The sequence below is a fragment of the Capra hircus genome, chromosome 5 (genome assembly GCF_001704415.2).
Source record: "Capra hircus breed San Clemente chromosome 5, ASM170441v1, whole genome shotgun sequence".
Lineage (NCBI taxonomy): Eukaryota > Metazoa > Chordata > Mammalia > Artiodactyla > Bovidae > Capra > Capra hircus.
The window spans coordinates 49248025-49275430 of NC_030812.1; the positions used below are offsets into that span (position 1 = coordinate 49248025).

The 27406-nt window shown below is 38.4% G+C and overlaps 1 protein-coding gene across 1 annotated transcript; it reads right to left on the reverse strand.

Moving 5' to 3' along the window:
• On the reverse strand, positions 1 to 27406 carry TMEM5 (transmembrane protein 5). Its single transcript, XM_013963899.2, has 6 exons — positions 27106 to 27406; positions 25562 to 25717; positions 19725 to 19827; positions 9549 to 9863; positions 6577 to 6747; positions 1 to 885 (listed from the first exon to the last, which is right to left on the reverse strand). Exons 1-6 carry the CDS (start codon positions 27272 to 27274, stop codon positions 468 to 470), a joined length of 1332 nt encoding a protein of 443 aa, XP_013819353.1. The 5' UTR covers positions 27275 to 27406; the 3' UTR covers positions 1 to 467.

Sequence of the window (27406 nt, forward strand, 5' to 3'; positions counted from 1 at the left end):
TTTCAATTATTGAGTACGTTATATATTATTTCATTTCACATTTACAATCAGCTCTATGAGGTACCATTATCTCTGTTCTACATGGAAAGGAAGCTACACTCCAAACAATGAGGTGGCTGGCCCAAAGTCCCCAGACAGTAGGGACAGCAGTGAGGTTCTAACCCAGGTTTGGTCTGACTTCACAGCCCAGTCTCTCCACAAAACCATGCTGCGTCCCTCGAGCAGATTTAAACGAGTGAGAAAAGTTAATAAATGTTGAATCACTCAACTTTGTACAAATGAGTCTGAGTACATTTTAACTTTATTTTCAGGAGTGGTCCAATAAGGCTGTACTTGGTCAATACTATGGACATAATCTAGAATCTACGGAGTACCTTAAAGAACATTTCTAAATACCCACACACATACACACAGCATTAGAAATGATTTAAAAACTCAGACCTTAGCTTGAAAACAATGAATTACAGTTAATTTTTATTGTTCTTTAAAAATGAACTTTCTAAAATATTAGTAAACCTCATTTTTAGCTCTGTTTTGAATTGCTGATACCAGTGAAGTAATCCTTTTCTTCTTTGAATCTTTTCCTCTAAATTTATAGTCTTTTCTTTTTCTAAGATAGCAGGAAGTTCCTTCCAGTTCTTAATAAAGATGAAAGGAGCATTCATGGACTTGAGTAACTGCAGAGGAGCATTCGGGTACGCAGATGAATTTCCACAGCTGCCAGCTGTCATTACATCTTCCACCACAGGAACAGAGCCATAGGAGCAAGCCTCATATATTCTGTAACACTCCGTGTTTACTCCTGCTGGGCACAAGGTGAGATCACTCTGAAGCAGAGCATCTTGATAATTCTTAAGGCTTTCATTTGTTTCTTGAGGCTGCCACCTAGAAAATCAGAAAAATAACTGTAGTTTTCACTTTACTAAGCATATCTTTGTGGAAGAAAATATTTTATCTTTTAATGTTGGTTACAGGAAATGGTAAATACATTCTAGAGATGGCAGGCAGAAAAGACGAATCAAGTCTTGCCCAAACAGATTTCTTGAAGATGTTTAAGAATTTGAGAAGTTTGCAGCCGTACACTTAAAATCTAGTGATCATACAGTTTCTGAATGAATGTTATACCAGCCAAAATTTTGTGAGTGCTAGGTCTTCTCTCTCTACTTCGCCCTCCAAATTCCTGCCCTTATGGAGCTTATATCTCAGTTCAAGTGGTAGAGACAGGTAGTAACCAGGTCAAGCCAATTATTTAGAAGGTGTTAAGTACTGTGTGGAAAAACAGAGCAGAGAGAGGAGGGAATTTCTGGTAGGGTAGTATTACAACTGTAAATAGGTGATGGGGGAGCGTCTCACTCAGGGGCATCTGAATTTGGAGCCAGAGATGAGGGAGCAAACCACGCAGATATCTGGGAAGAGAACAGAAGGCAGAGCAGGCATAAAGGCCATGAGATGGTACATGCCTGGCATTTTCAAGGGACAGCAAGGAAGCCAGGGTGGTTGAAGGGGAGAGGTGCAGAAAATGGAGTCAGAATACCCTATCACATAGTTTTGATCAGAGGGGTAACTGACCTCATCTATGTTTTAGCAAAATTAGTTTGGCTATTGTGTTCAGAACAGACTGTATGGAGCAAGGGTAGAAACTGAGAGACTAGCTGGAAAGCTAGACGTTTTCTCCTATTTTCTCAGGGAAATAAGCAATAGGGTTATAAGGTAAGAGCAGCTGGATAGAGAAAAGAGGGTATGAAATGGTCTTCCAGGAAAGTGGGAGAACACATGGAAAACAGAAATGGATGATTGCCAGACATTCAAGGTCAGATATCTCAAGTGAGATCAGTCAGTACCTTTCTCCAAGTGTGGCTGCACAGGTGGAGGTATGGAGCAGGCAACAGAGCTGGATTTAACCAGTTAGGATTTGCCAGATTAAGAAATGAAGAAGCTGAATGTCTATGCAGTCATGATTGATTATGAAGTTTAAGTGGGGTAAATAAGAAAGTAAAGATCAGGTGAGTGAAGGACAATGGAAAGGTAGTAGGAACAAGGACCTGTAAGTCCCAACTAAATTGCTGAAATCAGATTATTACAGGCAATGAGTGGGAATGTCAGAAAAAGATGGTTACAGAGAGAATTGCTGGAACTTGAGATCCTGCAGTACGTGCAATCATGAGGTCTAGAAAATGACCATGACAGTGAATGACTGAAGGCAAGTGGAGACCCAAATCACTGGAGGAGAGGAAGTAAAGGAAGGGCAGGACCAAGGCTATGGAAAGACCATCCATGTGGACTTGGGGATCACTAAGAATGAGGCTGGAGAAATGTCGGAGAGAATGAGAGTGTATCAGGAACTAGACTCTTGAAAGAATTAAGGAGATAAACCCAAGGTTTATATGATTTCTTTATAAAGGAGCTATTTTGTAAATTAATTTTTATCGGAATATTGTTGATTTACAATGTTAATTTCTGCTATATAGCAATAAGTCATTTATACATAAACATATATCCACTCTTTTTGAGATTCTTTTCTCATATAGGTCATTATAGAGTACTGGGTAGAGTTCTGTGTGCTATATAGTAGACTCTTATTAGTTGTCTATTGTATTTATAGTAGGGTGTATAAGTCAATCTCCCAATTTATCTCTCTCCATTATGATTTCAAAGAGAGAGTAGTGAATACTTTCGTCTGCTGGTATGAGATTCAAAACTGATATTGTTTTAGGGAGGGAAAAGGGAAAGAGATCTGGAAGCAGCATGAGAAGCAAGGAGGACTTCTACTCTACCTCCTGGTTCAGTGGTAGCAAAGGAATATCAAGAGCAAGCCTGTTTCTACAATCAACTTTCATATCTTGCCCTCACTCATTCCATTCCAGGCACAGTGTCCCTTGTTCCTCACACATGTGGCATTGATTTGCATTTCCCTGATGTATCCATGTTGAGCATATTTTCATGTGCCTGTTGGAAAAATGTCTTTTTAGTTCTTCTGCCCATTTTTTTAACTTGGCCATTTGCTTTCTTTGGTATTGAGTTGGATGAGCTATATATATATACACATATATATATGTATATATATGATATTAACCCTTTAGGTTTTTTTTCATTGTTGTTGCTGTTGTTCTATTGATGGTTTCCTTTGCTGTGCAAAAGCTTTTAAGTTTAATTAGGTTCCCATTTGTTTATTTTTGTTTTCTTTGCTTTAGAAAACAGATCTGAAAAAAAAAATTGCTATTATTTATGTCAAAGAGAATTATACCTATGTTTTCATCTAGTTTTACAGTATCTGTTCTTTATATTTAGGTCTTTAATCCATTTTGAGTTTATTTTTTTATACTGTGTTAGAGAATGTTCTAATTTCATTTTTTACATGTACCTGTCCAATTTTCCCACCATCACTTATTGAAGAAACTGTCTTTTCTCTCTGTATATTCTTGCCTCCTTTGTCACAGCTTAACTGACCATAGTGTGTGGATTTATTTCTGAGCTCTCTATTCTGCTCCACTGCTCTACGTGTCTGTTTTTGTGCTAGTATCACACTGTATTGATGACTGTAGCTTTGTAGTACAGTCTGAAGTTAGGGAGCATGATTCCTCCAAATCATCCTTCTTTCTTAAGATACTTTTTCCTTTGGCTATTTGGGGTCTTTGTGTTTCCAAATATTTTTAAATGATTTGTTCTAATTCTGTGAAAAATGCCATTGATATTTTGATGGATTGATTGCCTTGAATCTGTAGATTGCCTTGAGTAGTATGGCCACTTTAACAGTATTAATTCTTTTATTCTGAGAACAAGATGAACAAGATATATCTTTCCCTCTGTTTATGTTGTCTTCAATTTCTTTCATCAGTGTTTCATAGCTTTCTGAGCATAGGTCTTTTCCCTTCTTAGGTAGGTTTATTCCTAGGTAGTTTATTTGATAAGACAGTAACTTTGCTTTCTAATAGTACACTAATTGTTAGTATATAGAAATGCAACCAATTTCTATATGTTAATTTTGTATCTTGCAACTTTACAAAACTCACTGATGAGCTCTAGTAGTTTTCTGGTGGTGTCTTTAGGATTTTCTATGTATAGTATCACGTCATCTGAAAACAGTGCCAGTTTTCCTTCTTCCTTTCCAATCTGGATTCCATTTCTTTTTCTTCTCTGATTGCTGTGGCCAAGGCTTCTGAAACTGTGCTGAATAAAAGTGGTGAGACTGGGCATCCTTGGCTTGCTCCTGGTTTGTTGTATATGGCCTTTATTATGTTGAGGCAAGTTCCCTCTATGCCCACTTTCTAGAGAGGTTTATAAATGAATGTTGAACTTTATCAAAAGTTTTTTCATGGGGAAACAGTGGAAACAGTGACAGACTTTATTTTTTTGGGCTCCAAAATCACTGCAGATGGTGACTGCAGCCATGAAATTAAAAGACACTTACTCCTTGGAAGAAAAGTTATGACCAACCTAGATAGTATATTCAAAAGCAGAGATATTACTTTGCTGACTAAGGTCCGTCCAGTCAAGGCAATGGTTTTTCCAGTAGTCGTGTATGGATGTGAGAGTTGGACTGTGAAGAAGGCTGAGTGCCAAAGAATTGATGCTTTTGAACTGTGGTGTTGGAGAAGACTCTTGAGAGTCCCTTGGACTGCAAGGAGATCCAACCAGTCCATTCTGAAGGAGATCAGCCCTGGGATTTCTTTGGAAGGAATGATGCTGAAGCTGAAACTCCAGTATTTTGGCCACCTCATGCAAAGAGTTGACTCATTGGAAAAGACTGATGCTGGGAGGGACTGGGGGCAGGAGAAGAAGGGGACGACCCAGGATGAGATGGCTGGATGGCATCACTGACTCAATGGACATGAGTCTGAGTGAACTCCGGGAGTTGGTGATGGACAGGGAGGCCTGGCATGCTGCAATTCATGGGGTCGCAAAGAGTCAGACACGACTGAGCGACTGAACTGATGGAGAAGATCATATGGTTTTTATTCTTCACTTTGCTAATGTGGTGTATCACATAGGGTAGAATGAGTTTGAAAGTGTTTTTTCCTCTGCAATTAAAAAAAAATACTTTGAGGATAGATGTCAACTCTTCCTTAAATGTTTGGTAGAATTTACCTGTGAAGCCATCTGGTGCTGGACTTCTGTTTGTTGGAAGTGTTTAAATTACTGATTCAATTTCATTATTGGTAATCAGTTTGTTCACACTTTCTATTTCTTTCTGGTTCAGTTTTGGGAGAGTCTACCTTTCTAAGAATTTGTCCTTGTCTCCCAGGTTGTCCATTGTATTGGCATATAGTTGTACATAGTAGTCTCTTATGATCCCTTGTATTTTTGCAATGTTGGCTGAAACTTTTTCTTTTTCATTTCTGGTTTTATTGATTTGGGTGCTCTTCATTTTTTTTTCTTTAAGAGTCTTGTTAAAGGTTTATACATTTGGGTTTACCTTTTCAAAGAACCACCTTTTTTTTAAATCACTTTAAGTTGCTGATCTCTTACCCTCAAATGAATTTTAAAAACCCTGCATTTGTACTCTTATCCCCTCACAACTACTGTTTTTGATATCATATTTTACATCTAATTGTTTTGTATATCCCTTAAATGCTTATTATGGATATAGATGATTTTACTACTTTTGTCTTTTAACCTCCCTACTAGCTTCATGTGTGGATGGTTTCCCACCTTTACTGTATGTTTGTCTTTACTTTTTCACTTTGTAAGTTTCTTCTTTCTTGCGGCCTTTTCTTTTTTCACCCAGAGAAGCTCCTTTAACATTTAAGGCTGGTTTGGTGGTGCTATACTCTTTTACCTTTTGCTACTCAGTAAAACTTTTGATCACTCCATCAAATTTGAACGAGAACTTTACTGGGTAGAGTATTCTTGGTTGTAGTCGAGTCATGCTTTCTAGAACACAGTATCTACTCCAATTAATGTATTTCTAGATGTAAAAGGACAATTTTTTAAAAAGGCATTACTTCTCTGATGACACTGCTTTACATATGAAGCTGTTTATTTAAAAATAAAATAAATGATCTCCAAATTTCTTCCTTCAATCCATGAACACCTGTTTCACGATTACCATGTAAAAGATGGAAGAAAGTTAACCCTATTAAATCCATCCATCCATCCATCCATTCCCCACTTGTCCTGGCCTACTTTATGCAAGGTCCTATGTTAGATCTTGGGGTTCAAAGAATGGCCTCTGTCCTCATGGTGATGCCAGGTTCCTGAAGCTGTGATGCATATGGCATGCCAGTCTTGGAACACTGAACTGGTTTGCTGAACATCTCAGAGAGGAACCTAAGATTCTTATTGTCATCCACAATCTCCTGTGTTCAAGTCTGACAAACAAATATTATTGAGGAAACCTAACAATTGACATGTGCATATGACAGTTACCAGTGTTTGTCTTCAAGATGGACTATGGGAGATGCTCTCTATTTTTAATGTATACAACACTGTTTCATCACAGCTTTAATTATTAATGTATCTTCTGGAGAAAGGCTGGTATTAATGGAGTTAGAAATGTCTGTGGCAATCTGCAGTGTCACATAAAGCAACTCTCAGACTGGAAACATGATGGATGAATCAAGTAAACATAGCACTTACTGTTCTCTTGCTGAAACCCAGCAAAGCTTATCATTCCCATCCTGTTTCAAAATTTTCATTAGCGCTTGTCTGGATGAATTTTCATAAACAGTTCCTACAAAATTACACAAGTATGGCCTTTCATTATGTAGCATTGACCAATTCACCTCCACCACAGGAAAATTCCTGTACCTGTAAAAGTAAGTACACATGAGTTAATATATGACAAGAGGATTGGCAAAATTTCCATAATCTAACATCTTAGGTAGCATGATGATGTAGAAAAGAGAGATTTAAAATAAGATTCTTTAAATCTCAAGTTATAATTTTCCATGCTTACTTTGGAAAAGTTCCTCAATCTACTGACTTAAAAAAACAGTCTCACTTTGACATCCTTTACAAAGTTGCTACAGAAATTATGCACCCAAGTGCTTTGTTTTTTATATTCTTCAACTTCTATTACTGATCTGAAGTTATAAGACAGGAAGAACTTAAGATCTTCAAAGTATAAAGAATCTTCTACATTCATAATAATCATGATTTTTTAAAAAAAAATTATTGGAGTATAGTTGCTTTACAATGTTTTGGTAGTTTCTGTTGTACAGCAAAGTGAACCAGCCATACGAATACATACATCCTCTCTTTTTAAGCTTTCCTTCCTATTTAGGTCACCACAGAGCACTGAGTAGAGTTCCCTGTGCTGCACGTTAGGGTCTCATTAGTTATCTATTTTATACAGTGAACATGTGTCAATCCTAATCTTCCATCCATCCTACCCCTCCTTCCCCCTTCGTATCCGTAAGTTACCCATATGTCTGTTCTCTACATCTGTGTCTCTATTTCTGCTTTGCAAGTAAGTTCATCTGTACTATATTTCTAGGTTCCACATATAAGCAATATTATATGATATTTGTTTTTCTCTTTCTGACTTCACTCCATATGACAGTCTCCAGATCATTCACATCTCTGCAAATGGCACTATTTTGTTTCTTTTTATTCTATAACAAAGAGCTTCAATTACAAAAGCTTTTCAAGCAGATTTTTTAAAAAACTCCAAATCTTATATCCCACACAGGAGAGGCCTATTGCAATTGGCTTATTCTTATGGGCATTTGGGAATAAGAGGCAACAGATTATGTGCCTGAACTACAACCTTCACATAAGAGCAAAGCTTAACGTAACAGGTCTATAATGGTCTCCTCAATCTCAGCATTACTGCCCTTTGGGGCGGGATAATTCTTTGCTGTGGAGGCTATCCTCTATACGGTAAGATATTGAGCAGCACCCCTGGCCTCTATCCACCAGATGCCAGTATTGCCTCCTATCCACTTGTAACAATCAAATGTATCTCCAGACATTGTCAAATGTCTCCTGGGGGAGGGCAAAATTGTACCTGGTTGAGAACCACTGGTCTATAAGAAAGATATTTGTCCAGTAGTACCAGAGTTATGATAAGTTTCCTTCCTATACTGTATGAATAGGTGATGTAGTATACTATAAAGAAATAATTCTTTTGTTTCAAAACATTCTACTCAAAGGATAGATTTTTCAGAGCATCTTAAACCTGGCTATACCTAGCAAACCTTTTGTCTGTTTCTTCCCTACCCTAAACCTGTTGAGTCAGAATCTGGACATGGAAGGCCAGAGAATATGTTTTGTCAATGTGCTTCCCTGGTGGCATTTGTGTAGCCAACTAGGCAGCAGTCAAAGGTCACATCTTGTAACCTGTGATAAAATAATGGAAAATGAATATCTGATTCAAGTACCATGTTAGTTAGCTATTTCATAATTCATCCATTTGACATATATTTATTGAGTGCCTACAGATAAAGTAGTGCAAAAAGGAGACAAAAATCCCTGCTATCAGGAAGTTTATGCACTAGTGGCAACTTGAAGTCAACTTATTGTTACTCAAAGGCCCTGCATTAACACAATGATATAAAATAAGTTTCCAATTTTAAAGAAAGGCCTCATATATATTATATATTATTTAACCAACCTTCCTTTTAATAGAAAGACAGACTGGTAGCTCAGTGGTAAAGAATCTTCCTGCCAATGCAGGAGACATGGGTTCAATCCCTAATTCGGGAATATAGCCTGGAGAAGGAAATGGAACCCATTCCAGTATTTTTGCCTCGGAAATCCCACGGACAGAGGAATCTGGTGGGCTACAGTAAATGGGGTCACAAAAGAGTCAGACACAATTTAGTGACTAAACAACAACAACAAGATAGACCCAAAAAACCCCAAATAATATATAAATTAATTTGGGGGAGAGGGCTTCCAAGGTGGGGAAGTGGTAAAGAATTCGCCTGCCAATGCAGGAGGTTCTAGAGATGTGTGTTTGATCCCTGGGTCAGGAAGATCCCTTGGAGTAGGAAACGGCAACCCACTCTAGTATTCTTGCCTGGAAAATTCCATGGACAGAGGAGCCTGGTGGGATACAGTACAGGGGGTTGCAAAGCATCAGACATGACTGAGCACATGCAAGAGGTCTGTGCAAACTCAACCAGTCTCAGTGTCAGATCTGAGTATATTATAATCCCCCCACACCGAAGGGTCAGGGTGCTCTCGATGTAATACTGGATCTAAAGTAAGGATTTAAGAAAACTAGGTATCTATATAATAGTTACATAGATATAGATGAAAAGATTCTATAATTGTTTTTAGAAAATCTGTCTCTCTGCCATCCATTGCTAAACATCTCTTTAAGGCACTACTGATCAATTTGAAAATTTACTATGCCTTGGGGTTCTAAAATACAAAAATGTAACTTAATCTGGTTTCCTCATCAAAGTCTAAAATACTCTAAAAATATCAACTATTATTACCAAAGCATGAGGCCAAACCACATTTCTGCCCATAGGAAAGGTTGCACATGGCCTCAAGGAGCTCAGAAGAACTACATTTATCACAAATCTAAAACACAATCTTCCTGGTACAGAGATTCAGGTCTTAGAGCCTGGAAACATGTAAAAATAATTTGTACTTACGTTGCTACTCCTAAAGGCCACTGGAAAACATCCATGTCATTAATCCAGGGGCTGTCATATATTATGAAAAGTCGTTCCACAGAGCCTCCATTTCTTTTGAGGAACTGGTTTATCCATTCATTATTACAATGTTCATTTCCTAGCAAAACAACAGCAAGATGCTGGAGTTTTTGAGTTTGCACTAAATTCTGTGCATAAAGTAACCACTGGGTGGCATAAAAGACCTTCGCCTTTTCTCTTCCATTTAGAACCAGGACCACATTGTTCACATCAACAGAGAAGTACCCTGGGACCACAGCCGGACCAGTGATGAAGCTGTTAAAAACAAAAGAAAAACAAGAGACAAACAAGAACAGAACAAAATTGTTTGGTACCAGAAGTTCTATGTCATTTTATGTAAAATATACAATGAGACTTAACCCATATTCTTCCTAGAAACAATTTCTATAATACTTTTTTTGAACGGGTTTGGATGGTGGGACAGAGATGTAGATTAATGGCAAGTTTTGGTTGTAGACAGATTAATTATATGCAAATTTGAAAGTACCACAGGAAAAAAATTTGTTTATATATCTAGCAAAAGTGTAAATATAAAAATTTGAATGGGAAGATATATAACAAATTCAAGACAGTGATTGACTCTGAGGAGGAAGGGAGAGGAAAGGACATGAAGAACAATAAGAAGAGAGCATTTAATGCCTTTATTGGAAATGTTTAATTCTTTTAAGAGGAAAGTTACATATCTGAAGCAAATAGGACAGAGAGCCAGAAGCTGCTAGTTCTGTGTGTGGGTGTGCTGTCGTGCCAACTCTGTGACCCCGTAGACTGTAACCCACCAGGCTCCTCTGTCCATGGAATCTTCCAGGCAAGAATACTGGAGAGGGTTGCCACTTCCTTCTTCAGGGGATCTTTCCTATCCAGGGACTGAAAATGTATCTCTACTGTCTCCTGCACTGGATCCTTCACCACTGCGCCACCTGGTTCCAGGCAGTGGGTAAACGGGAATCTACTGTTTTACTCCCTATTCTTTAAAGTATTTAAAAATATCATAAAAGGAGTAGATACACTTCATAACTCACATTTTCATAGTATGTGCTGCTTTGAACAACCAGTACCACTGAAATATTTTAAATGAATATGTATTAAATATAAAAAGTACCATTTAACCTATGGTAAAATTAGATGGTCCTGGATTCTTTGCAACTTGCTCAACCATTTTTTAATAATTTGCTAGAATCTTTAAATATTTAGTACAAATATGTTGAAATCCTGCTTTTATTGCTTATTATTGTTTGGGATAAAAACCTAACATTTATTAAATGCCTTTTTTATACACGGTACAAAGGCACTCTGCACAGGTTCTCCTTTAACCTCTACAACAACTCTGCAGAGGACATTAGGCCCCCATTTTGCATTTGGGAAATCAGGCTGAAGTTACACAGCCTGTGATGGCAGCATTGAGATTTGAATCAAGATCTAACTTGAGAGCTTGAGTTTTTCCCAAGACTATGGTTAGCTCAGATTAGTAGATATTAGTCAAAACACAAAATATAAATATGTATTTTGTGTGTGTATGTACTGTGTGATTTTTATGATATTGTTCTACAGTGATGATAAGCTATGGGAACAAAACTTTGTTTCTTGAATTTGCCTTGGACAGGAAGACGCCAAACGATTCAGTGATCATTTAGTCATTTAGGAGAATCTGCAGAATCTGAGGGGCTAGAAAGCACTTTAGAGATGATGAGGATAGTTATGGTAAATTTAAAATAGTTATTATTGGTAGCACATGAACATTTTTGTCTCCTTTAAAGCTATAGGCTGGAGAAGGAAATGACAATCCACTCCAGTATTCTTGCCTGGAGAATTCCATGCACAGAGTAGCCTGGAGGGCTACAGACCATGGGGTTGCAAAGAGTCGGACACGACTTAGTGACTAAACCACCAAAGTTACAGTCAGGGGGACTTCCCTGGTGGTCCAGTGGTTAAGAATCCATCTTGCAACACAGGGGACCCAGGTCTGAGCCCTGGACAAGGAACTAAGATTCCCACAGGCAGTGGAGCAACTAAGTCAGCATGCCACAACTACCGAGCCCATGAGCCACAACTAGAGAGTCGACATGCCACAATGAAAGATCCCGAATGATGCAGTGAAGATCCTAAAATGAAGGGATAGGGAGGAATACTTCTAATTTTATTGATCCATGCAAATTAACCAAAGCCTGATTTGTTAAGGGCACATCTGACCCATTGTGGAGTCTCTACAGCTCCCTTTTTGTAGAAGGCTCTCACATTCCAGCAATCAGGCATGTCACCCCTCACGTGCTGACCAACCGGTTTTCTGGACCTCAACACAAAGGTGAAAGCCCTGGGGTCAATTCTGCGGAGCCAAGGTATAGATCAGAAGTTCCCCAATATTTTTGGTTCCCAGGACTTTCAGTGTTTTAGTAATTTTTTCATAGTATCTACCAAACCAAAAATAATGAGTAATGATTAATGAGCAATGTTTTTTAAGTTGTTAGATTCAAATAACTTGTTAAGTATTTCTGTCCAAGAGCTTAGAAGCCACTTAAAAAATAACATGCATACACTGAAGAAAAACGTAATATTCCTATTTCAGTTCAGTTCAGTCACTCAGTCATGTCCGACTCTTTGCTCTTAACTAACTACACATGCTTAATAATGGGATGTGTGTACCTATGTAGCACTACACAACTTCTCAAACCTTGGAATCAGAGAGGACACTGCCACAGTCACTGCTTATTCCACTTTTATTTCTGAGTGGTACCTGGATCTGATCACAGCAATCATGAGAAACTCAGCTCCACAAATGCGTAACATCTCTGAAGTGGATGCAGAGTGATCTAATGGTGAAATGTGAACTACCTCAGACTAGTAGTTTGCATGGTGTTTGACAGATGTGAAGTGTAACTGTCATTCCCACAAATATTAAAAATATTTTGTGGTGCCCCAGGGTACCTTAGTACATAATTTGAGAAACATGGACTTAGATAAAGAAACTTTAGGGGTAAAAAAATTTCCCTTACAATTCAGATAGTTGTGTGCATGTGTGTGTTGGGAGATGTGCTAGTCAAACTGCAATGAGTTGAGAAGTGAATGAGAAGTAAGGGGACAGTAACAAGTTCAGTGGGGAGAAGTGCAACTCAAAATTCGTAAGAGTCAGAATGGCCAGCATTAAAAAGTCCACAATTTAACGAATGCTGAAGAGGGTATGGAGAAAAGGGAGCCTCTCTACACTGTTGGTGGGAATGTAAGTTGGTAGAGCCAGTATGGAAAGTAGTATGAAAGTTCCTCAAAAAACTAAAACTAGAGTTGAAAATAGAGTTGCCATATGATCTAGCAATCTCACTTATGAGCATATATTCAAATAAAACTGTAATTCAAAAAGGTACAAGGACTCCTATGTCAACAGTAGCACTATTTACAGTAGCCAAGATGTAGAAGCAAGCTAAATGCTCACTGACAGATGAATGGATAAAGATGTGCTATATATACACAATGGAATACTACTCAGCCATAAAAAAGAATGAAACAATGCCATTTGCAGCAATATGGGTGGACCTAGACATTATCATACTAAGTGAACTAAGTCATAAAAAGACAAAAAGCATATGATATCACTTACATGTGGAATCTAACATATGATGCAAGTGAACCTATCTATGAGACAGAATCACAGGCATAGAGAGCAGACCTGTGGTTGCCAAGGGGGATGGGGAGGAGGGGGGATGGGGAGGAGGGAAGATGGACAGGAAGTCTGAGTTAGCAGATGTAAACAATTATATACAGAATGGATAAACAACAAGGAATTATATTGAACATCCTGTGATAAACCCAAATGGAAAAAGAGTGTGTGTGTATATATGTCTGTGTGTGTGTTTAACGGAATCACTCTGCTATACTGAAATTAATACAACATTATAAATCAACTATACTTAAATAAATTTACAAAAAAAAAGTAAGTGGGGACAGTAAGCTTAGACAGCTCTTCTGAAAGTGTGGATGAGAAGGCAAAAAAGTAATAATAAATGAAAGGTTGAAGATGAGGAGAGCAAGGAAGTAACCAATGGAGCAAGGTCTTACAGTATGTAGAAAGGATGCACAGAGGAAGTTAATGTTGAGCTAGGGAATCACCTCACCATCTGAGAGTTAAGAAAAAGAGAAGGTTAGCTGAGGGATCACTTAGAGAGCATGTACATAAATGTTAGAGGAGCTAGTTAGGGGAGACAGTTATGGATATTCTCGAGGAAATAGGCAGGATTGTCTGCTGTGAAAGAGGGGGTTAGGCTGGTGCTGTGCAGTGGGCTAGAGAAGAGTGGAAAAATCTGCTTTTATTCTTCCTGTACTTTCTATGTTGAATGCATACTAGCTATCTTGTCATGCAAGCTAGCAACCAAGGAACTATCACATTTGCTTCTTGCTCTCATCTAATAATCCTTAAATTCTGATAGTTTTGCCCCTCAGTTTCTCAAATTCCTGGCTCTGTCAGAATACCACTTTCTAGTTTCATCCCTTATTTATATCTCAGCAGGATACTTAAGAGCTTTCTAATGCAAAGTTGTGGTCTGCTTGATTTCAGTTGTCTCCTTCAAATCATTTTTCCACACAGCTACTAGAGACATCAACACCAAAAACGCATGACAATACCACACTATCTAGCTTAATCATCCTCAACTGCTTTTCACTGAACAAGAACAAAGTCCAAGGGCGTTAATGTGGCACGTACTAGGCCCACCATGATCTGGCCCTTGCCCTCCACTTCCAATATCAGCTACTCTCTCCCATCTTCATGTTCTGGGGGTTCTGAATGGCCTGAAATTTTGTGCACAAACCAAGCTGTGTATCATTTCTGATACTGCCTCTGCTGGGAATATAATCTCTCCTCTTGGTGCCTTTCTAAATTCTACTAATCTTTTAAGACTCAGCTCAGCTATCACCTCCTCTAGGAAGCCTTTCTTGATAGGTGCCATACCCCCAACTCTACTTACATTGACTTAGTGACCTTCCCTCTATATTTCCCTAACAACTAAGGAGTATACACGTCTTTATCATTATGCTCTGTATAAAGATTTAAAGTTATTAATGTATTTATCTCAGTTTCTAGTGTGTGAACTCCCTGAGGGAAAAGTATTTTATTCACTTTGAGATCTTCAGAACCTAGTATGAACTAACCAGCAGGCAACTCAGTAAACGTCGAATAAGCAAGCCATAATTCTCTTTAAGGAAGTTATTTTGCTCTACCGATTTATTTAAGTTCTCCTACTGCATTTAAAGTATGAATCAAATTACAAAATTCAATTTAGTAATAAATTTCCAGCTATACAGTATGCCATATGTGGGCTTCTGCAGTGGCTCAGCGCTAGAGAATCTACCTGCAATGTAGGAGTCACACGAGACGTGAGTTCAATCCCTGGGTTGGGAAGATCCCCTGCAGGAGGGTTTGGCAACCCACTCCAGTATTTTGCCTGAAGAAGCCCATGGACAGAGGAGCCTGGTGGGCTACAGTCCATAGAGTCACAAAGAGTCAGACACGATTGAAACGACTGAGCATGCATGTGTGCATGCATGCATGCTCAGGCATATGTATAAGATATTATAGTATATTTATTCATGATGAAACATTGTGTTTTCGTTTCCTAAAGTTATGAATCATGCATCAGTCATAAATATCCATTAACTGAAAAATGAACATATTTATGGAGCTATACATGGAATTTTAAAACAGTGACTTCCTCTTCTAGAATTCCTAGCATATATTTAATGGTCAGAACTTCTGTTCTTCAATATTTGTACTTTTGCTGCTGCTGCTGCTGCTAAGTCGCTTCAGTCGTGTCCAACTCTGTGCGACCCCATAGACGGCAGCCCACCAGGCTCTCCCGTCCCTGGGATTCTCCAAGCAAGAACACTGGAGTGGGTTGCCATTTCCTTCTCCAATGCATGAAATTGAAAAGTGAAAGGGAAGTCGCTCAGTCATGTCCGACTATTAGCTAGGTTCAGTTAAAAACTTTCCTCCCAATAAGTACTTTCGATACTTAGATAGTCCAGAGAAATCTGAATATTGAATTCTAACCTGAACGTGAGCAAAACATATTTTTTAGAATCCAGTGTAAATACTGTTTCATTTTTCCTAAATTCAGTAAGTGCTACTGAAAAAAATGCTATATGTTACTAATTAAGTGAGTTAGATAAGATTAATAATTTGCCAGCTAAGAGACTGGCAAATGCCTTGATCACTAATAAGTGCACAAACTAAACCATACACATAGTTCTCAGCCATTGATTCTACATCACTTTTTAAAATTATTTTATTTTATTCTTAGACTGATAGTTTTAGAAAATTCGGTTTTATAAATAGGTATGCCGAACTCATGAATGGCCCTTACTTTTAAATAGCTGCTGCAATTCACCCCATTCTCATGGCCAGTATCACTGCCATGACTCCATGCCTTCCTAATTCAGTGTTTATGCTGAAACACTCCCACCCTCTTACTAGCCTGGCTGGAGAAGGGAGAATGGGCATTATGAAAAATTAACTATAGTATCTTTGGTTACCAGCGAAAAGTTTGAGATCTGTATTGATCTAAGATCCAGTATATGACTTAAATATAATATAACCATTAATATTATCTACAAATGCTTTCACTCATTGTAATGAGTAGTGAGTTCATTAACTTCTTATAATAGTAATACTTGGAAATTCTAAAAATAGGATCAGACATATTTTATTCTATCATGATATTTAAAGAACGTTCACCTTTTTCACAAGGATCAGATGCTCACTGAAAATACCATAATTGAATTTAGACAATAATGAATTAACCAACTTAGTATCTAACTTTTGTTTTATCAAATGGGTAGGCACTTATATATCTTATGATAATGCCTGCACAGGGACATTACAGAATTCTGAAGGCAGTCTTCTGGGAATAACGCAAATGCCACGATGAACAGAAGGTTCCTCCTAAGAAATTAAAAATAAGTTTCCCTATGAAATTAAACTATAAATGAACATATGATGGAGGTGAGTAGAAACAGGCAAAGTTTCTTCAAGAGATGAATGGGTTCCATGCTAGCTTGTAACATAACTGAACACATTAACATAAAAAATGTATCAATAAGGTGCTTGTTGGGAAACTATGTGATGGAGAGATAATAGACAATGATGGAAACACAGAAAAAGGAGGACTGAAAGATTCAGAGATGGTGCAATACCTATTTAAGTAGAGTAAATATAATAAAACTAGTAACAAGACTTCTATAGTGATTACTATGTGCCTGATACTGGTCTAAGCACTGTATACCTATTATGCATTTAATTTTCAAAAGAATACTGTAAAATAGAAACTATTATTTGCCTTATTTTAAACTTAAGGAAATCCAGAGAGGTTAAGAAATTTGCTTGAGGTCAGACAACCAATGATAGGTAAAGCTGAAACTGGAACTCAGATATTCTGGCTCTGGAGTCTGTGCCCTTAACAACTCAGTCACACTGCTACCCTGTCCAGAGGTGACAGGACTTTACCAGGCTGAATCACAGGTTCAGTCTGCCCCACATTCAACTACTCACATCCTAAGCACAGACTATATATGGTATGGACTCAGTGGTGAACAAGGAGTCATTTCATTTCTTTCCTTCTGAAACATGAAGTGCTACATATAGCTATATCCCACATTTAATTCCATATTTAATCAAACAACTCCCAAATATTTAGGTATCACTTATAGCCTGCCTTTAAGGAAATAAGGAGCTGGTCAGGCCAATATAAGCACAGGGACTGTCTGATAGCTCTATTTCCATTCTGAATTATTTATCTGGTATCTTGGATTACATCATTTGGGCCAGGAATTGTTAATAATAAGCATTCAGGAGCCTGATTTACCCCGGAACACTGATGATATCCTTTCTATTTTCTGCCTCAGAACTGTTATGAAATTAAAATTAAATAATATAAGTTCTTTGTAAATTTAAAGGTTTATTTAAATAGAATGTATTTATGCTTATTTAAAGGACCTTGATAGTATTCAGAAACTCTTTCTGTATCTTCAAGATGAGCTACTACTTTCAACTCACTTTTGGGAAAGTAAAAAATGAATGTGTCAAAATATTTTAGTTAGTACCCATGAAGCCTGATTCAACTCAAAACTGCAATTTCATAGAAGTTTATTAATTTTGGAGAAATTATATTTGCTACTTTCCATGAGCCTAAACCTTTAGTAAGTTGTGTACAAAAATCAGCTATAACAGTGAACTTCCCTGAATACGCAGTTCTCTTGAAATCTAAAAGGAAATAGCGCTGCTATTTAATCATAATATAAAATCTCAGGTAAGTATTTCAGAAGGAAACAGGAAATGAGTTTTTCTTTTTGGAGTTAAGGCTATTTGCTCAAAATCTTTGCTATCAATATAATAACACTGTGTGTTAACTTCTCAATAAATTTTAAATAATTCTTTTGGAAATTCTATATGTTGTAGGGAGATCTGCTGCTGCTGCTGCTGCTGCTGCTGCTGCTGCTGCTGCTGCTGCTAAGTCGCTTCAGTCGTGTCCGACTCTGTGCGACCCCATAGACGGCAGCTTACTAGGCTCCCCCGTCCCCGGGATTCTCCAGCCAAGAACACTGGAGTGGGTTGCCATTTCCTTCTCCAATGCATGAAAATGAAAAGTGAAAGCGAAGTCGCTCAGTCGTGCCTGACTCTCAGCGACCCCATGGACTGCAGCCCACCAGGCTCCTCCATCCATGGGCTTTTCCAGGCAAGAGTGCTGGAGTGGGGCGCCAGTGCCTTCTCCAGTAGGTAGATCTACTAGACTAATACTCATAACATATGCTTACATTTGAAACAGCAAAACGTTAGATTTATATGTAAAACACACATCTACTTTCAGACACCTGAATCCAACTATTTTAAGCTTAGAATTATGTATAAACTCTTCAGTGGGATTACATCTATAATCCCATCGATAAGCCTGGAGATAAAAGGAAAAATAATCATTACCAATGATGATTTAAAAGTCTGTTTGCTTTTCAAGAATGATTTCTTTGAAAAGATACATGCAATGAAATTGGTTTCTAAGTGAGTATACAGTAAATAAAGAATTAAAAGAGCAGTGAAAATTCAAATGAAACTCATATTCAGTTCAGTTCAGTTCAGTCACTCAGTCGTGTCTAACTATTTGCTACCCCATGAATTGCAGCACGCCAGGCCTCCCTGTCCATCACCAACTCCCGGAGTCCATCCAAACCCATGTCCATCAAGTCAGTGATGCCATCCAACCATCTCATCCTCTGTCGTCCCCTTCTCCTCCTGACCTCAATCTTTCCCAGCATCATATTAACCATAGCCTTTCCTCTTAATCTCTTGGGAAATAAATAGAACCCTAATGGAAGCCATAATCATTAGTTCATACTTTTTCCCCGTGAATAATATAACTGTTAAAGGAAATAAGCATTTAAAATCATCATTTTTGGTTATTTCAATTAGAAAGCAAAATTTAATAGAAAACAGTATTACTTCATTGCCACAATTTTTCTAAATAAAATTGTCTTAATGCTCTTTAAAAACCTTCAGAAAATATGCAATCAGTTATAAAAATAAGAATGCAAAAAAAAATCTTCATAATACATTGGTTATATTTAATCTAAAAAAAGATTTCTGAATATTGCAGTAAAATGGTAATCTATACTATTAAATCATGATAGAACTCATATATGAAATGTTTTAATGGATAAAAATTTCAGAACTAATAGCAGTAGCTTTAGCTACCATGAATATTATAAAAATATGTGACTCTATTACATGAAAGAGAAAAATAAAAACACTTTATGTATCATTCCCCCAAGATAGAATGTTAAATATTTATTAATAACCAAATGTTACAAAATTTAGAGCATGAACTTTTCCATATAATCAGAAATGTTTTGATTAAAATAAAACATATATAGAATTCCCAAAAAAGCAGAATTTTGTAACATCCAATTTTATAAGAAAATGTTTAAGGTAAGCTATAACTACAAATATATATTCATGAGATTCTCCATTCTTCACAAGTTAAAGTGGAAATATTTTCTATGAATATATTTTCCTCTGAGTTTTCTTTTGGTATTGATATAAAACATTGTACAGCACCATATCAAAGATTAATATTGCACAGTTAATACCTGTAATGTGTTCTTCCAACAATTGAATTTCCTTCTCTCCACTGAGCAGTCACATCAGTGGGTTCAAGTAAACCTTCAAAAATATGCTCCCAGAGATACAAACCTAATAATTAAAAAAACAAAAAATGAGAGCATTTACCGTCTGGTTTACTCTATTGTGTGAGATGTTCTGCTCTTTCACATTATTTGGATAAGAAATCAGGTTCTATTCCTCTTTGGGCTCAAAATCATCAATATGGCAGCTAATGTACAACAGACTAACTCAGATGATGTCAGTGTAAAATGTGGCAAAATGTGGGATATATTAAAGATAATAAACTCTCTGATTCTAAATTTGAGAAATCCCTAAGTATCACTGGACTACTTGTCTTACCCTGAATTGTGTTATATTACAGTGTGTAAGTTACCTTAGATTAGAACTGTTTCTGTACTATAACAAGCTGGGGATGGATTTACCATCTTATGCCAAATAGAACCAGAGGGTCTCATGTATGCATATACATTCAATATATCAAGGAGATATTACCTCCTTCCCAATTGAGCACACATCCTTCACTACATGACGCTGTCTGCAGACAACTGCCACTGCATCCTATCTCTTTAGGCCAGCCCCTGTGTTTTATCAGGATTTCACCTATATGAAAGCTCTGAGAGTAGAGGAGAGCAGTGTCACACAATAAGGTATTCTGGAGACAATGAGGTAATTGGGGAGCCCGGTTACCTAAATGTAACTAAAAAGTTACCTTGGAAGATGTGTTTTGGTACATTCTTACCACACTCTGGTAAAGACATGCACAAAAAACCCATGTTAAAAGACTAGGCTAATCAGATAAAGCTTTCCAAATACGGTAGGTTGAGTAATGCTTTCTCCCAACTCAAGATGGCCAAAGATGAAATCTCTAGGACCTGTAAATACATTACCTTTAGAAAGCAAAAGAGGCTTTCTAAATGTGATTAAGATAAGGATGCTAAAGTATAGAGATTATGCTGGATTATCTACGTGTTGATGTTGTTCAGTGCTGATTATCTGGGTGTTGTTGCTGTTGTTCAATCCTTAAGTCATGTCCGACTCTTTGTGACCCCATGGACTGCAGCATGCCAGGCTTCCCTGTCCTTCACTATCTCCCAGAGTCTGCTCAAACTCCTGTCCGTTGAGTCGATGATGCCATCCTATCATCTTATCCTCTGTCACCCCCGTTTCCTCCTGCCCTCAATCTTTCCCAGCATCAGAGTCTGTTCCAATGAGTTGGCTCTTCACATCAGGTGGCCAAAGTACTGGAGTTTCAGCTTCAGCATCAGTCCTTCCAAAGAGTATTCAGGGTTGATTTCCTTTAAGATTGACTGATTTGATCTCCTTGCTGTGCAAGGGACTCTCAAGATCTTCTCTAGCACCACAGTTCAAAAGCATCAATTCTTTGGCGCTTAGCTTTTAATACGTTCTCTAGGCCCGTCACTTCACAGCAAATAGTTGGGGAAACAATGGTAACCACAAGAGATTTTATTTTGGGGGGCTCCCAAATCACTGCAGATGGTGACTGCAGCCATGAAATTAAAAGACACTTGCTCCTTGGAAGAAAAGCTATGACCAACCTAGACAGTATATTAAGAAGCGGAGACATTACTTTGCTAACAAAAGTTCGTCTAGTCAAAGCTATGGTTTTCCCAGTAGTCATGTATGGATGTGAGAGTTGGACTACAAAGAAAGCTGAGCACTGAAGAAGTGATGCTTTTGAAGTGTGGTGTTGGAGAAGACTCTTGAGAGTCCCTTTCACTGCAAGGAGATCTAACCAGTCCATCCCAAAGGAAATCAGTCCTGAATATTCATTAAAGGACTGATGCTGAAGCTGAAACTCTAATACTTTGGTCACCCGATGAGAAGAACTGACTCCTTAGAAAAGATCCTGATGCTGGGAAAGATTGAAGGCAGGAGGAGAAGGGGACAACAGAGGATGAGATGGTTGGATGGCATCACCGACTCAATGGACATGAGTTTGAGCAAGCTCTGGGAGTTGGTGATGGACAGGGAAGCTTGGCATGCTACAGTCCATGGGGTTGCAGACTGAGTGACTGAACTGAACTGAACTGAGGTTTGTCATAGCTTTTCATCTAATGAGCAAGCATCTTTTAATTTCGTGGCTGTGGTCACTGTTCATAGTGATTTTGGAGTCCAAGAAAATAAAATTTGTCACTGTTTTCACTTTTTCTCCATCTATTTTCCATGAAGTGATGGGACCAGATGCCGTGATCTTAGTTTTCTGAATGTTAAGTTTTAAGTCAGCTTTTTCACTCTCCTCTTTCACCTTCATCAAGAGACTCCTTAGTTCTTTGCTTTCTGCCATTAGAGTGGTATCATCTGTATATCTGAGGTTCTTGATATTACTCCTGGCAATCTTGATTCCACTTGTGATTCAGCCAGCCCGACATTTCACATGATGTATTCTACATATAAGCTAAATAAGCAAGGTGACAATATACAGTCTTGATATACTCCTTTCCCAATTTTGAACCAGTCTGTTGTTCTGGGTGGGTCCTATATAATCACAAGGGTCCTCAGGAGAGGGAGCCAGGAGTGTCAAAATGAGGGAAAGAGGTTTGAGGAAGAAGAAGTCAGGATGAGGTGGGGCTATGGGTCAAGGAATGAAGGCAGTTACTAGAAGGCAGTAAGAAGCAAGGAAACAGATGCTCCTCTAGAGCATCCAAATGGAATACAGCCTGAGGACATACTTTATATTTCTGCCTTCAGAAATGTAATATAATAAATTTATGGTGACCAAAGTTAATGATGCTATATTTGCATATTTGAAAGTTGCTAAGAGGGTAGATCATAAAGTTCACATCACAAGAAAAAAGTTTTAACTATGTGAGGTGATGGATGTTCACTAGACTTACTGTATTGATCCTTTCACAATATACACCTATATTAAATCATTATGTAGTACACTTGAAACTTATAAGTCAATTATAGATTAAAAAATATATGTTGTTTTTATATACAATGGAATGTTGCTCAGTCATGGTAGTGGTTGGTGGTTTAGTTGCTAAGTTGTGTCCAACTCTTAGCACCATGGACTGTAGCCTGCCAGGCTTCTCTATCCATGGGATTTCCCAGGCAAGTATACCAGAGTGGGCTGCCATTTCCTTCTCCAGGGGATCTTCCCAACCCAGGGGCAGAACCCAGGTCTCCTGCATTGTAGGCAGTCTCCTGCACTGCAGGTGGTCTCCTGACTTGCGGACACAGTAGGGGAAGGAGAGTGGGGTGAATTGAGAGAGTTGCACTGAAACATATACATTACAATGTGTAAAATAAATAGCTAGTGGGAAGTTACTGTATAACACAGGGAGCTCAGGCTGGTGCTCTGTGATGACCTAAAGGGGTGGGATGGAGGGTGGGGTGGGAGAGAGGTTCAAGAGGGAGGGGTAAATGTATACTTATGGCTGGTTCACACTGTTGTATACCAGAAATTAATACAACATTGTAAAGCAATTATCTTCCAATTAAAAATAATTAAATTTAAATAAAAAATGTTTTAAGCCACTAACTTTTTGGTAATTGGTTATAGCAGCTAAAGGAAACTACATATTACGAGGCTATAGAAATGGGGTGCTGCTGTAACAAATACTTAAAAATCTGGAAGTGGCTTTGCAATCGGGTAATGGGGAAACGCTGAAAAAATTTTGAGAACAATGATTAAAAAACATTTAGATTAGAATGACTTAAAACAGACTGTAGGTACAAATATGGATGTTAGTGACTCAGCTGGTGAGAACTCAGGAGAAAGTTAGGAGAACAGTAGGAAAAAACTTGTATCATTTTCGAGAATATAAAAATCATCATAAACTGATTGTTGGAAGAAATAGGCACATTAAAAGTGCTGTTGGTGAGGGCTCAGAAGGAAATGAGGAACATGCTATTAGAGACTGGAGTAAAGAAGATCCTTGTTATAAACAATAAGACAGTTTAGCTGAATTGTTTCCTGCACTTATGTGCAAAGCAGAACTTGTAAATGATTACATTGGATAGTTAGTTGAAGAAATTTCTAAGTAAAGTGTTGTAGCTGTGGCCTCATTTCTTCTCACTGATTACAATAAGATATAGGTTGAAAAGAGAGACTTAGAAAAAAATTAAGCAAAAAGTAATCATGACTTGATGATTTTGGAAATTCTCAGCCTCTTCAGATTGCAAAAGAGAGGAAAAATTAGGGGATTCACTGTCAAGAAAGCATGCTAGCATTCCTGAAAATGGAAGGCTAAAGATGTAGCTGACATCCTTTTGCTAATGTCTGGTCAGAATATTCAATCACATAGAGGGTTGTTTTTTTTTTTTAATATTAGGTATTGATTTGTGGATTTCCTTAGCGATTATCAGCAGAAGCTAGAAACAGAGATGGGGTTATCCAGGAAACACCGATGGAGGAACTCTTGTCTAATAAAGTGAATCTTTATGACATACATATGGGAGACTTACATGGTTCTTGAGAACGTTATATTAATAGAAACACTGCCAACTTGGACTAAAAGGGACAGAGAGAGAGTTGAAATGAAACAAGCTTATTGGATTCCCCAAATCCTAACAGCAAGAAACACGCTGATAAAGCTACTGAGCTGCAAACACATGCTAACCTTCCTGAAAATGGAAGGATGACTTCCCAAGCATGGAGTTGAAAAATCCAGAAAGAACATTTGAGCCATAGATTACTCACTCCCAGGGCTTGAAACCTAATGGAGTTTGCGTGGTTGGATATCAAACCTGCTTAAACCTGTGACTCCATTCTTCTTCCATTTTCTCCCTTTTGAATGGGAATTTCTGTAACTGGTATCCTATGACTGTGCTTGGGGAATAGGCTGATGAATGCAATGCTTGATAAAGCTCATCTGACCACGTTGTGCCTATTAAATTGAAATCAGAAAAGTCTAGAAACATGGAAAATGTTAAGAAGTATATTTAATTAAAAACTAAAATGAGGAAGTGGAAATTTAAAGAAAAATTAATATGACAGATTCTAATAGAGAAAAAAATTGCTAGAACTTGATGATTAGAGGTCTGGGTACTTGAACTTTAGAGATCAGTAATTTTCAAGGATGTATATATGTATGCAAATGTTTATGAATTTATGAAACATTATGGGTCAGGCACTACTATTCTGTTTACTTTCCTTTCACCTGGTACCTTTTATCCATATCCCTTACTGTACATATATTTAACTCATGTCTAATGGCCAAAAAACTCGCTTCTAACTGACTAAGTTCTTTCTGACTCTTTTGTCATTGAGGGTCCCATTCTCTAATTAAGCATATCGTATAATTTGGAACACTATACGCTCATGATACTCAGAGCAAAAGTGTTTTGGTGGGCAACCAAGTTTAATCAACTACATATTATATCCCCTTCCGAGGCATTCATGATGAACACTGGCATATTAAAACCTCTGACAAAGTTTCTGCAACAAAGAACCTTGTTTAGCTTTGTTCAGTTCAGTGTTTCCTAAACTTGTTTGGCCATTAAGGTCAGAGGCCACATCTTACACTTGTGTATGAAGTGTCTAATAAACACATAGTTCTATGAAAATTCAGTTGACATAGGCATTTTAATATAATGATGTTCACATAACCAACTCTTTGTGTCTACAAATAAAGCTGTGCTCTGTTAAAGACAGGGGCACATGCGTATGTTTGTGTGTGTTTACACAGATGTTGTCTAATAAAAATAGAAATGGAATATCGAAAAAAGTGAAAAAATGTATCATGGTATCTTAAAAAATGATGAAATAGACTTTAAATGTATTAATAGTGCTTTTATACGATGCTTTTACATATCTTAGCTTTAAACATTAACTTACCAATGGCAGCTTTGCCCCAGATTTGTACATGGAAGTGTTTTTTCTCTTTTGTGGACTTATTTACTATCTGAAGGCTAGTTTTAAGTCTGTGTTGTTGTTCATTTTTTTCATCTTCTTCCCAAGGATTCCATTCTTCACTTCTCAAAGTAGATTGTTCTGTGTTATAAAAAGAGTAACAAGTGTCATCAATAAGGCAGAGCATCAGTTATAGATAAATCCAAGCCATTTAAATTAGATGTTGTTGTTAGTTGCTAAGTAGTGTATGACTCTTTTGCAACCCCATGCAACCCCATGGACTATAGCCTGCCAGGCTTCTCTGTCCATGGATTTTCCAGGTGAGAATACTGTAGTGTCTGCTACTTTTTTTTTTTCCAGGGGATCTTTCCTATCCAGGGATCCAACCCACATCTCCTGCATTGGCAGGTGGATTCTTCACCACTCAGCTACCTGGAAAGTCAGGGAGTTTTACCTGCATCCAAACTTCAATTTTTCAGAGATTAAACAAGAGAATTTGAACAAGTTAAACACACAATAAAAATTTTAAAAAGGAAAGCAGAACTTAATTTTGATTGAACCATTACCCCAAAAGAACTTGAAATAAAATGTTAATAAAATGTTAGGCTCCCCAAAAAAGCCTTCTAAAATAACTGGGTACAGTAATATGTATTATTACAAGCCTAACTTTTGCCAATTCTATATAGACTGTATATGTTACTTAAACTACACATAAAACTTGCTTCAACATTAAAAGTGTCCAACAGTTTCAGATATTGTGCAAGATTCTGAAAGAAGGTAGAAATAAGCCTGAGTCCGATCCTGACATAGGTCAACAAAATACAAAGGGATCAAAACTTGGAGATAAAGCACGCTAGTCTTCTGAAGTCTCCGCAGGATTAGAGAAGGCCCTTTCCTTCAATAGGCTTCTCTGGTGGCTCAGACGGTAAAGCGTCTGCCTACAATGTGAGAGATCAGGGTTCGATCCCTGGGTCGGGAAGATTTTCTGGAAAAGGAAATGGCAACGCTCTCCAGGGTCAGGTAGATCCTCTGGAGAAGAAAATGGCAACCCACTCCAGTACTCTTGCCTGGAAAATCCCATGGACGGAGGGGAGGAGAGTGATGGGCTACAGTCCATGGGGTCACAAAGAGTCGGACACGATTGAGCGACTTCACTTTTCACTTTCTTTTGTTTCAATATGGGTATAGATGTCTTTAGGCCAGCGGCATTCCAGAGAATCTGGCATTTTGTGACAACGTCTTGGATATTCAAGATGTGTTTTTAAAAGTGTGTGCACCTGTTAGCCCCAGGGGTGGGGAGTGGCGACAGCAGGTGAGATTTGGGCGAGGACCTAAGCATTCCTATATCCTCCAATCCCGAGGCCTGGGGTGCTACCGAGAGCTGGAATCGGAGAAGCGCGCTCCGGAGCCATCCTGGACCCGAGAGCGGGATTGGTGGCAGCGTGGCTCAGGTCTCCTGGCCCCTACCATCCCTCAGCCCCGCGCCCCGGCGCGCAGCCGAGAAGAGAGGCCCCGGCCCGGTGTCCTACCTCGGCCGCGCCTCTCCCGCACCGGGACAACCCCCTTCCTGAGGCCCCGCAAAGGCGCGTCCGGCGTCCGGCGGCGGCGCCCGAAGAAGACGTGGTAGGCGGCGTAGAGGGAGAAGAGGCAGTACACGGCGATGAGAATCGAGCAGAGACGCTTCCGCGTCAGCCGCATCCCACTTAGGCTTCCGCTCAGGCCACCACCAACATGGAGATAGGCCAGGGACCAGACTGCCGTTCTGCGCCGCGGTCCTGTTGGCTTTGGGAGCAGGCCCAGGCACAGCGGGAGGGAGTCACCAGAAACGGG

Bases quoted from the DNA above. Each gene is read 5' to 3' on its own strand.
- TMEM5 (XM_013963899.2), bottom strand. From the start codon at position 27,274: ATGCGGCTGACGCGGAAGCGTCTCTGCTCGATTCTCATCGCCGTGTAC. The intron at 19,828-25,561 runs GTAAGTTAATGT...TTTAATTATTAG, and splicing joins CTGGGGCAAAGCTGCCATTG to GTTTGTATCTCTGGGAGCAT. The intron at 6,748-9,548 runs GTAAGTACAAAT...TTACTTTTACAG, and splicing joins TGGCCTTTAGGAGTAGCAAC to GTACAGGAATTTTCCTGTGG.